The sequence below is a fragment of the Myripristis murdjan genome, chromosome 18 (genome assembly GCF_902150065.1).
Source record: "Myripristis murdjan chromosome 18, fMyrMur1.1, whole genome shotgun sequence".
NCBI lineage: Eukaryota > Metazoa > Chordata > Actinopteri > Holocentriformes > Holocentridae > Myripristis > Myripristis murdjan.
The window spans coordinates 15,065,339-15,076,749 of record NC_043997.1 but is presented as its reverse complement, the minus strand read 5'-3'; the positions used below and the strand labels follow the sequence as shown (position 1 = coordinate 15,076,749).

The following is an 11,411-nucleotide window of genomic DNA, read 5'->3' as shown; positions in this document are numbered from 1 at the left end:
GCACGTGTGTGATCAGCCAGTGCGCAGGCGCAGATCCGGTGACTTGGAGTTCCAGGAGCAGCTGATTGGACAGGCACGCTGCGCACACAGCCCACTCAGTGTCATCTTGTCCGCCTACCTTTTCGTAATTGTGTTTCAATTAATCTGTAGTATGTGTGTGTCGGGCATCCTTTGTCAGAGTTTTACAAGGAGTAGCAGCAGGAGCAGCAGGAGCAGCCTTCCTCCTTACCGCTGTGAGCTGGGTTCATGATGTCCTCCTCCACGGTAGGACCATGCAGTGTGTGTGTGTGTGCAGATATAGACCTAGTCAGTGCTGATGTACAGTACACACTGTTTCAGCTGAAATATTTATCCTGTGGACTGAAAACGGAGAACCCAGTTGCACAAATGGCAACTTCAGCCAAGTTTGTCCACATTATTTCTGGGAGTATTTACTTATTTATTAAAATAATAACAATAATGATAATAATAGGATTAATTGCTAAAATGCATTAATTGCCACTGGACTAAACTGCTTTCTTAAAAATACCATTCACATAATTTAAAGGATGCAATCAAGTTTAGTGCACCCTCTAAATTGTGTGTATTTGTCCAAGATTGTGTGGTGACCTACATCAAGTAGTAACACATTGACCAGAAAAACATGTCAGGCATCTGTCTCATGAACCGCTCTCCTAGTTTTGCTGGAAAATGATATGAGATGCAGGAACTTTGTCACACATTTACGTTATTAGTGTCAGTGTTTCTTTGATTCCTCCTTGAAACAAACAAACAAACAAACAAACAAAAAAAAGCAAACAAACAAACAAAACAAAAAAAAAACATAGTTGTCATTACACCTGAAATCTCCCTGGTAAAATTCCTTGTACACACCTCAGATACCATGTAGAACTGTTGAAATGACTCTTCCCTCTGCAGCCATCCAGCTCACTGTGTTTTGGCGCATTTACCAAACCTCAGTTTCACTGAAATAAGTGCTGCTCAGTGATTTAAAATATAGACTATGCACTATTGCGTTTACTAGTGAGGAATAGCAATCTGGAAACGAGCCAGGTGGAGGAGGCCACAGGTTTTGAAGCATTGCTTTCACCCTGGGAGTCTTAAAATCTTCAGCTTGGTGCATTTCGACATCTTATGTAAGGCACGTTTCTCTTTGTCTGCGAGGGGTTTCGTACGGGTGTTTTTTGTTTCTTCCCACAGTCCAAAGACAGGCAGGTCAGGTGAATTAGGCACTCTCAGTTGGCTATAGGTGTTAATGTGTATCTGAGTGTGTTTGCCTGTGTGTGTGCGAGCCTTGGGATTAACTGGCAACCCATCAAGTGTGTTTCCCTGCCTCCGTCCAATGCATGCTGGGATAGACTCCAACCCCCCTTGTGATTCTAGTTAGGAAGTATGTTAGGAAAATTAATGGATGGGTGTAGGACATGTGATGCAGCCTACAGCTTCACAAATAAAGCTTCAAATTTGTTCATTCCATGTTTTTTTTTTTTTTTTTTTTTGTGATTTCTAACATCACCAGCATAATTGTTGATAATTCAGGAGCAAACCATTATTAGAAATAAGAACGAGAGATTTCATGTGTTGGATTAGTCTATTTTAATCCCAGATTGGTGAGTGCTTTGCAGCAGATGTTTTGATCCGGCCAGCAGAAAACATCCTCAACTCAGAATCGCCAGCGTCAATACTAGATTGGTACATTGTGGATGAAAATATTGGGAACAGTTGCCTGGCGTGGTAGAATGTAACTTTAAGACTACTGTAAGACTACATGTAGCTACAACCGCACAACTGTAATATCTGACAGTGAAACCCCGCCCCTCTTTCTGTTTCAGCATTTGGATCACTGAAATCTGGTGTTTGTGATCGTCCTGAGCCTCTCCTCTTGCAGGTAGGTTTCAGATTCTGCAGCCATCACTGTAATTCTGCACATAAAAGCTATCAAACTTAACAAACTTGCAATATGAAGTCAGTTTTCAGAAATGCTGTGCTCTTTGTTGTGGCTTATCCGAGTGTCATCTCCCCAGGAAAGCGCACATTATCCACAGATACAGGACTTTATAGTGACTGTTGCATTGATGTTTGACTGGTCAGCGTGTGTGTTTGTGGTTGTGCTTATCACAATATATGGCACACTCTAAGACACCAAATTACATGCATTACTTTCATTTCACTTCATTAGTTTACCAGCAATATCCACAATTCCTTTCCATTTATCATTTTCTTTGCTTCTGGCAGATTTGTGAATAATAACGGAGCATTTATGCATGCTTTTAGTGGGAATGTGGTTCAGCAAAAATTCCTACAATTCCTGCACCAGTGAAATGAATAGCATTAAGATTGGGCTGGATTAGGTCAGAATGCTGTGCTACTTTGCTCTCAAAGTAGTCCACTTTATATCCCCTGATTACTGCCAACTACTCTGTGCTTTGGTTAATTTTCTCAGCACAGAAAATTACAGAAATATCGTACAACCAGTAACGATAACAACCACAATGATTGCTCAATTTTCCATGGTCATCCATGGTAACCCCACATTCACACGTGAAAATAATGTTACTATCATGCATTAGACTGTGTTTACACAAAGTAATTCCCCCTCCCCCAAACTGCCACTGTCTTTAATGGAAAGGAGTCACAAGGCAGATGGAGAAACCAAGCTCTGTGCCTGGTGTCTTTCTGAGGAAATGCAGATTGCTTTTCTGATGTTGAGAAAAGCTGGAATTTCTGAAGGTTTGGTCAGTCACAGCGAAGAGGAGGCAGGATCCCGTCCAACACAACAGATGTCAGCTAACTACAAAAACAATCAGAATGAAAATGCAGGAAATGCCTTTTAGATTTAAGTTGGTAGCAGTTTTTTTTTTCTGATTATTAAAAGTCAGTATAGCAGCACATTGGCTGTTTTATGGGGGTTTCTGTGCTTTTTCTGAGAATTGTCCCTAAGTGCTTTTTGCTCATATTTGCTGGTGCAGGAGCAGCTTGTCTTTATGGAAACAAACATGTTTGTTTGAAGTGGAATAACATGCTCTTCCTGTCGTTCCAATGAAACATGAAAAAATACATGGAGACCTGTTTTTCTGCTTAGGGTTCAAGCAGGGATGATGCATGAGAGACCTTGATAATATCGTTAGGCATGAGATGTTTCAAGAAACAGATGCCAATATGTGAAGCAATGTGACATTTTTAAGCTCTTTTTCTGTAGTTTATGCGTGGCTTTGGATTTTGAAGTGACTATTTTTCAGCTGCAGAAACTACAGCTCCTCTGTGAACAATATTTTAGCAGCCTGACATTCTCTATGGTTGTCAAGACATCTACTGATGTGTAACATCTGTGCTTCTGTGATTTATCTTTTCGTTCATTTACCTTTATGAGTGTAAACAGTTGGATAATACCCTCATCACAGTGAGGGAACCCATGCCAAGTCTCATTTGGAAGGAACATACATGTAAGTGCCACGCGCCTTTGTGAATGATTGATTGCTATTTAAATGTGTTACAACCTTGCTGATGTTGAAAGAGGCAGATCTTCCATTCACTTGAGCATACTTGGCATGTGTTCCTCCCTGAACTCCCAAAACAAAAAACACATTATAAAGTCATATAGAGTCATTACTTGTTGACCACCTTGTGGTGTCTGCTGCTCCCTTCTGACTGTCCCCTGAAATAGGAATGCTCAGAAAATCCAATGACAGCTGATCAGGAGGTTTTCAAATAGTTCTTGCAGCTTGTCCATGAGCATGTTCGATCAATCATTCTTTGAGTTCATCTATCACCTATTCTGTTCTCAGCAGAAGCAGGATTTGTGAAGCTGCTGAGTAGCCTATACCAGAAAACTGCATGAGTGCATATATGGTGCAATGGTGGTATTTATTGGCTTGTCTAGAGTTAATGTTTATGGAAATGCAGACTGAAAAGAGGCTCTGATACTTGCCCTCTTGTGTCTTCATTTTGAGCGAACAAGTATCACTTCTCCTTGTTTTGCCTTATTCTTAGCTACTTCCGTGTTGCTTCCAGTATGGCCTCTGACTCCAAACCACACACCACACTGGTTTCTGAATACTAACTTCACATTTTCTCTGATTCCAGCCATGACCAAGTCCAAGGAAGAGACCCCGAGCGAGGAGGCCGAGGGTCCAGATGGAGGAGTCTGGGCCTGGGTGATGGTGGGCGCCCTGTTTGTCTCCTCAGGCTTCGTGTTTGGTCTGATGCGCAGCTTGGGCGTCTTCTTTGTAGAATTTGTCCAGTACTTTGAAGAGAGCGCTCAGGCCATCTCCTGGATCACCTCCATAGCGGTGGCAGCACAGCAGTTCTTCAGTGAGTCAGTCTGCATGTACTCATTCATCGTTAAAAAGTTTCTTCTTCTATAAGGCCATTGGTTGGGGAATACCTTGCAGTCTCAACTGTGGTAATTGACTGGATTGATTAGACAAATTTCAATTAATAACACCCGTACAGATCTTAGGACAGAATAATAAAAAGACAAGGGTCAATCTCAGTGACCACGCTGTTCATTAGGACAGGCTAGAAAAATGGGCGGGTGTCAGAGGCCCTGCTCTCAGTTTGGTTTGGACCAACCCGAAGGGCCAGTCTTCCTTTGTGCACGTGGATTACCTTTCATAACAAAGTATCAGTGTCGGATACGGTGCTTTAGAGCTGCTGAATCCTGGGATTACTGTAGCATGGACCCTAAAATGTACCGTGAAAAATGTGCCAGTGGGATGAGATTATCTCACTTGTTTCCAGTATTTTCTTGAATCAATCATCATTTTCTTGATACCTCTGGATTGATCTGTGTTATTCTGCCTTGTTTCAGAATATTTAGACTTACCAGATAAATTCCTGAAACAAGTGAATCTGCATTGGAAGTGGAATGAAACAGATTTTTTCACTTGTTTTTTGAAAAGCAAGATTAACACTGAATATGAGACTAAATGACTTACAAAAACAGAGATTTATTTCAGCGTTGCTATGACACCAAACTCATTTGTAGCATTTAAAATTATGGTGTATGCCCAAGTGATGATTTTCATTGGTTCTCCCACTATTATCCCACCTCACCTCTCATCATCTCGCAAACTGTTTGAAACTAAAGTAGCTTTTAAATTCAGGTTGCACGTTGTAAAAAAACAGTGTAACATCAAAGTTTGGGCAGTCATTGTGCACCACCATAGGAATAGCACTGACTAACCTCTTCTGACAGGTCTGCAGCCTACTTTAAGGTATTTTGTCAAACCACTGTACCATGAATGTCAGGCAGAGTCCAAATGAGCCCCCAGCTGGAGTCACCATAGCTTTTGTGTCAAAACAATTAAATTTGATGCTATGACTAATTTGTTTGTTCTGTTTTGTGAGCATTGTCAGGGCCTGACCCTCTCCTGGCTGTGTCAAACTTTCAAACCGGTGGGCTTTCATAAATTCCTACTGGCGCCAAGCTGTGCTGAATCTGTTTTTCCAATACGCAGCGGCCACACATGATGTTCATGTTTTCACTTCATCTGAGCAATTACAGACTCCTCCTTTTTTTGTGTGTAAAAAAAGCTGAAAAGCTGAAATTTTATACAATGACAGCTATAATCATTCTTAAATCTGTGATGTTTAACTTGACTGTGCAGATATTTGCTTCATGTTTAAACATCAGTGTGTTAGTCCTTTAGTTTAACTGAGAGTCGTGTGTGTGTGTGTGTGTGTGTGTCTCCCAGGTCCGATGGGCGCAGCGCTGTGTAACGCGTATGATGCCAGGATAGTGGTGATGACGGGGGGCTGTCTTGCTGGACTTGGCTTCATACTCGCCTCGCAGGCCACCTGTCTCGCCCACCTCTATCTCACCATGGGTGTCATTACAGGTAACACCTCTCTCAGTGTGTAATCGTTCCTGTGCTTGCTGATATCACGCTGATTATTGAAGCTACTATGACATGTAGGCTTGGGCAGATATCTGATAATATTGAATATTTCCATATTAATCATCCAGTAATAATAGGATAATATAGATGTTTTTGCAGTTTATGATTTAATCTTCGTATTTGTTTCAGACTTTTCTGTAAAATCTGTTTGAATTAAAAAAAAAAAAAGTTGTGAAATTCTTATCAAACAGTGATAGTGTACGTTGGTCATTTTTTTCATTACACACATGGCAGTTTTGGTTAATATGCAATACATACACACGAAGACATTTGATGTAGTAATTTTACTAAATTCAAAATGAGCATTGCTTTGTCGTCCTGCTGAACTCGGAAAACTGGATCAGGAACGCTGTGGCAGGATGTTCATGGTGTTTACCGAGTTATTGGTGAGGCAGATGATGATGATGTTGTGATTTGGTGTGAAAATAAACACTCAGATGACTGTTCCTAGGATAATGTAAAACAATGAATTCCTTCTCATGGAGAGAAATGCAGCCTGAGGTCCTGGCTGAGGGTTTAAGTGTGAAGCTATAAAGAGCTTTTTCATGAGAGAGGACTGGGGAGAGCGGGAGGGAAACTTCAGATATTGATGCTGAGGAACGGAGCCAGTCTCTGTTTGGGTTGAAGGTCAGGAAAAACCTGCTTGGATAATTAAGAGACATCAATTCAAAGAGCACAGTAGTAAAAAAACAGCCTACAGCTTCAGCGGTTGTAGTCAGGTAAAGTCAGTTGACTATAATAATATTGTGTAAGGTGCTGTACTCCTGTATAAGGCACATGTCGTAACTCATGGCAGTGAGACATTCATTCTAGCTGTGGTAACAACTTAAAGATCAGTAGCTTGATGAAAAAGTCTAAAGCATCAGTGCCTGGTTGCATGAAACCACTTGTGTCGGGAACTTTGGAGTCCAGACAGTTCAGAAACTTTGAGTTATTATGCTGAAAACACTATAATTTTTAATTTCTGAGAAGTATGCGGCAGCCTCTTTTGGTGCTTCGGTGTTCATGAAGGTGCCATTAAACCGTTGCTGACAACATTGTTTACATGCTGTGACAGGACTTCAGCTGTTGATCTACGTTACGCGTGACTTTAACGACTCAATACGTTTTGTCATATTGTTTATGTTATTATGTTTATCGTCCTAACAAACATAATAACGTGTCCTAATCTGATTTCTCTTGCACAATATGCTTTTCTTTTCCTTTATATCATTTTTTAAATATTGTGTATCTGTAAATTAGTAAACTTGCACAAATTCTTACACAGTGTCGGTGCAAATTACACATGATAGTTATCATGTTTCTGATTATCAAATTTTCAAAGCACACACATTCAACCCTCCCAACTGAATTTTTTGAGGTAATTTTTTAGTTTTAGATGGTTTGCATTGTGGAACAGGTTAGTTGCACCTGGTGAATTGCGTCGAACTCTTACAATGGCCCTTCCTTCCTTCCCCTGTCCTCCAGGTTTGGGCTGGGGCCTCGTCTTCACTCCTATGGTGGTCTCAGTCATGGGTTACTTCACTCGGCGGAGCGCCTTGGCTCTGGGTTTGGGCTTCTCAAGCATTGGCCTCTCATCCTTTATATTCAACCCCCTCTTCCAGCTGCTTGTGGAGAAGTACGCCTGGCGAGGGGCCCTGCTCATCATGGGGGGCCTCAGCCTCAACATCGTGCCCTGTGGGGCTCTCATCCGCCGCCAAAAGCAATCAAAGGCCCCAGCAAAGGTGGGAAAGGCTTGAATAGGGATCTCTAATTTTCAGATCGAGTTATTGTACAGAAGCCTTCATGCTGAGAGACCTATGATCTCTTAAGATGTTTCGCATAACAACCCAATAGCTGATTTTAGGAGGCAGTTGTATGATGTTAAGTTCTGTACTGAACCCGATCAACAGATGTGACAGTGACAGTAGGACTGAATGGGGATTTTATGATAAAGAAGGCATCACACATCAAGGCCGTGTGCTACGTTTGAGTGACTGAGAGGTTTTAGTGACGCTGAGGGGGCAGAGTCTTTTCATTTCTGCTCTCTGGGGCTGACTCTTTGTAGCTGGAGCATACACCAAGGACGGCAAACGTTTCAACAAAGAGAGCACAGGGTATGACCACTCTTAATTTGGTTGCTATGCTGTTATGGGCCTCAGCTACAAGGAAATTAGATTTTATACAAACAGCTGAGCAAGCACTGCTTCTATTACACACAATCTATTCACAGGCCATTTTTTTTAATTGCCTCTCATATGGTGGGATAAAGGTGTTTAAAAACTGTTATCAGTATTTAAAGGTGGATGCCAGTTTTCCTATGATGCCTTCAGGGTGCAATGATTGTGTAAATGGCCTCAATGAAGTGTGTGTGAAATCGTCTATGTTTGCTTATGTGTTTAATACCAGCGTGATATAAGCCTCATCTTTGATCCTAATGCAACTGGTCCTGTGAGTTGATAAAGCTCAGTTGAATCTGTATTGATGAACACAAATATGCAAATTCCTGCTCCTATAGAGGCGTAGGGTGACATGCTTTCAGGTAAGATGAGGCTCTGCATGTCCCTCTTTCCCTTTGCATGCAGGTGGACTCAGACGGTCGGTCATGTTCTGCCAGGCTGCAGCGGATCTACCGCTACCTGGAGCTGTCGGTGTTCGTGGAAAGGCCCTTCCTCACCTTCTGCGCGGCCATCACTCTCTTTAATGCTGGCTACTTTGTGCCGTATGTCCACCTGGTGGCCCTCAGCCGCCATGTGGGTTTCTCAGAGTACCAAGCTGCCTTCATCATGTCCGTCACCGGTGCCACTGACATTTTGGGCCGCGTGGTGTCGGGCTGGTCCGCGGCCCGGGGATGCATGCGGATGGTCCACATTCTGATCTTGTGGACGAGCCTGACAGGTGTTTTCATTATTCTGCTGCCCCTGAGCTCCATGTCGGGCTCCTACCCTGTCCTGCTGACGGTCAGCCTCCTCTATGGCTTCTGTGGCGGTGCCTTGACCTCGGTGGTCTTTCCGGTGGTGCCTCAGATTGTGGGGGTGGAGCGCATGATGGGAGCGTCTGGGCTAGTGCAGCTCATCGAGAGCATCGGTGGACTGTTGGGGGCACCGCTGTCAGGTAGGAGCACAACTGAGGAGTCGACTAGGAGACACACACTGGTAGTGTTGGAGAGGGTTAATGGGCATCCTCCAGTGCAAAAACTCAAGACTGATTTGATAAATCATCTATAAAATGTATATATAATATATTAAAGTGACTTAGAAGTGGGGTTGGACAATTGAGTGAAATATCGAAATTGTAGTTTGGTGATGTGCAAAATCGAAATTGCAGGTGCTGCAATTTATTGATACAAGTAAATTTTGTGACAAAATACCATTAGAAATGAAGTCCTGTGGTGGTACAATGATGCTGTGGTCTTCAAATTGTACTCTTCAGCTGAAAGAAAATGTGTTTGTTTGGTTTATGGTTGAAATGAGCACCATTACTAAAACTGTGAATCATAATGCTACTGCAAATCAGTCAAAAGTAATTGCGGTATGTTTTTTTTTTTTTTTTTTTTTTTTTAATCTACATTGTTCAACCCTACTTAATACTACAGTGAGGTTATATTATTAATTGCACCATGTCTTAACCTCTTCAACTCTGCCAGTCCTGCTGTGTGGCCAAACTTTGTTCACAGGTCTTCCTTGAACCGCAAGCTTTCCAGAGATACCAAATATGTCCTGCAGAATTAATAATTAATTTATAATAATGGCATTATGGGTTTGAATATTTCACTCAGTAATAGTGTGATCACTGAAGCACTGCAACCAGCAGTTACAGAATGTGTTGTACCATATATGGGGAAAAAAAAAAGCTTCTTTAAAGGAGAAACATCAGAGAAAATTAGAGTTTAAGGGGTTTTTATGCTTCTTGCTGTGAGTTATGTCACCTTGTTTTCACAAGTAAGGGAAGGTGAGCATCAGGGTGCACAGGCCAGTAATCATACTCAGCTCAAAAATAGTCAATGGTTAACTGGGATGAAGCATTCACGGCCTCATTGCCCTGTGTTTTTCTCAGCTCTTCATACAACCTCTGACCCACATTCTCAGACCTTAGCTCACTTAGATGTTACAGTATTTAGACGACAAAGGTTTCTCTGTCTCAAGTTCTTAGCTCTAAATATATGTATGTGTACATAATTGACCGACAGACCGTTTCCCCCCATCACCACATGAGCAGACTTCGTCCCATATTTTACTGTCAGTAATTTCACTGTTTTGCTCTTTGATTATCTCATTCTCAACAGTTTCAAGATTTTCCAGGCTCTTTGAATTTTTTAATGCCCTTTTCTTCCCTAATGCATGCGTTCCTGTCTCCCTTTGTAAAGGATTTCTCAAGGATGTCACAGGCAACTACCTCGCCTCCTTTGTGGTAGCGGGCAGCTTCCTCCTCCTGGGCTGCCTCATTCTGACAACACTGCCTCGCTTCTTCCAATGCAGAGACCCCCCCCCCTCCTCAGAGACCTTCCTTGGATGAGAAAAAAAACAATCTGCAACGAGAGTGTGAACTGATGAATAATTCTCCCTCCAACACAGATAAAGGAAATCACCCAGAGATGCTCTCTGACTCGGGTGCGGTGGCCTGAGAACTGAGTCAAAGAGCAGGCCCGGAGGGTGAGAGGCCTGCTCTTACTCACCAACCAGCAGTTCTGGATGACACCAAAAAATGCTGCCTGATTACATTTCATTACAGTCTGCAGCACATTTCATTTATATAGCAGCACATTTATATATAAATTTGTATCTCACAGCCTGTATTGTATACTGTTGATTTAAGTGTAACCTTTTGTACTTTTCCTAAAAGACCTCCAAAGGTGTTGAAATGTTATGGTATGGTTATGGTATGGTATCTTATGGTATGGTTCATATGTGCTTACTTTACATGCACAGTAAGTAAGTCTACAGATATGAAATATAATCAAGGAAAACACGCCCTTGAGTGTTTACTGGATATATATGTGTTATCACACACACTCTAATGCTTGGACAGCAAATTCGACCAAGGATCTAAGAAGCAGGACAAATATTGTTCCTGCTCTCAGTTGTGTCTTAAGTTTCCATGTGACTGGCAGGACCTCATGACCTTCTCTGTCTTGGATGTTCCTCATTGCTGTGAAAATATTGAAGTGGCTAGGGGGAGCCGGGACATCTTTGTTTCAGCTTGAAAAACAAACTGTGTCCACCTTTGACCATCAGTGCACTTTCAATTGCTTCACAAAACAGAATATATCGCTGAAACCGTCTTTGTTTAACTATGCAGTAATTTAATACTGCAACGTCTCCGTAAATCTGCTCCATTAGTGGTCTGTTTGCCCGGTTAGAAGTGCCCAACCTTAACTGGGGAACACTTTTACTGAGCTTTGAAAGGCATTATTGGTTATTATACTGTGTGATTTTTTTTTGTTTTTACTATAGATTAGTTGAGTGACATTATATTTTGTAGTTATTAGTAGCAGTATGTTGTTGCAATGCAGCAGTAGCTGTTAAAGCAATG

At 41.9% G+C, this 11,411-nt stretch overlaps 1 protein-coding gene across 1 annotated transcript; it reads left to right on the top strand.

Annotated features, from left to right (window-relative positions):
• Positions 1-242: 242 nt before the first annotated feature.
• Positions 243-10,660, top strand: slc16a13 (solute carrier family 16 member 13). The gene is made up of 7 exons (XM_030076527.1): positions 243-264; positions 1,833-1,888; positions 4,084-4,311; positions 5,697-5,840; positions 7,368-7,624; positions 8,465-8,993; positions 10,246-10,660. The coding sequence occupies exons 3-7, from the start codon at positions 4,086-4,088 to the stop codon at positions 10,392-10,394; spliced, it is 1,305 nt and encodes a 434-aa protein (XP_029932387.1). The 5' UTR covers positions 243-264; positions 1,833-1,888; positions 4,084-4,085; the 3' UTR covers positions 10,395-10,660.
• The last annotated feature ends 751 nt before the right edge of the window (positions 10,661-11,411 follow it).

Coding starts and splice junctions, on each gene's coding strand:
- slc16a13 (XM_030076527.1), top strand. CDS start 4,086: ATGACCAAGTCCAAGGAAGAGACCCCGAGCGAGGAGGCCGAGGGTCCA. Junction 4,312..5,696: donor GGCAGCACAGCAGTTCTTCA/GTGAGTCAGTCT, acceptor TGTGTCTCCCAG/GTCCGATGGGCGCAGCGCTG. Junction 8,994..10,245: donor GTTGGGGGCACCGCTGTCAG/GTAGGAGCACAA, acceptor CCCTTTGTAAAG/GATTTCTCAAGGATGTCACA.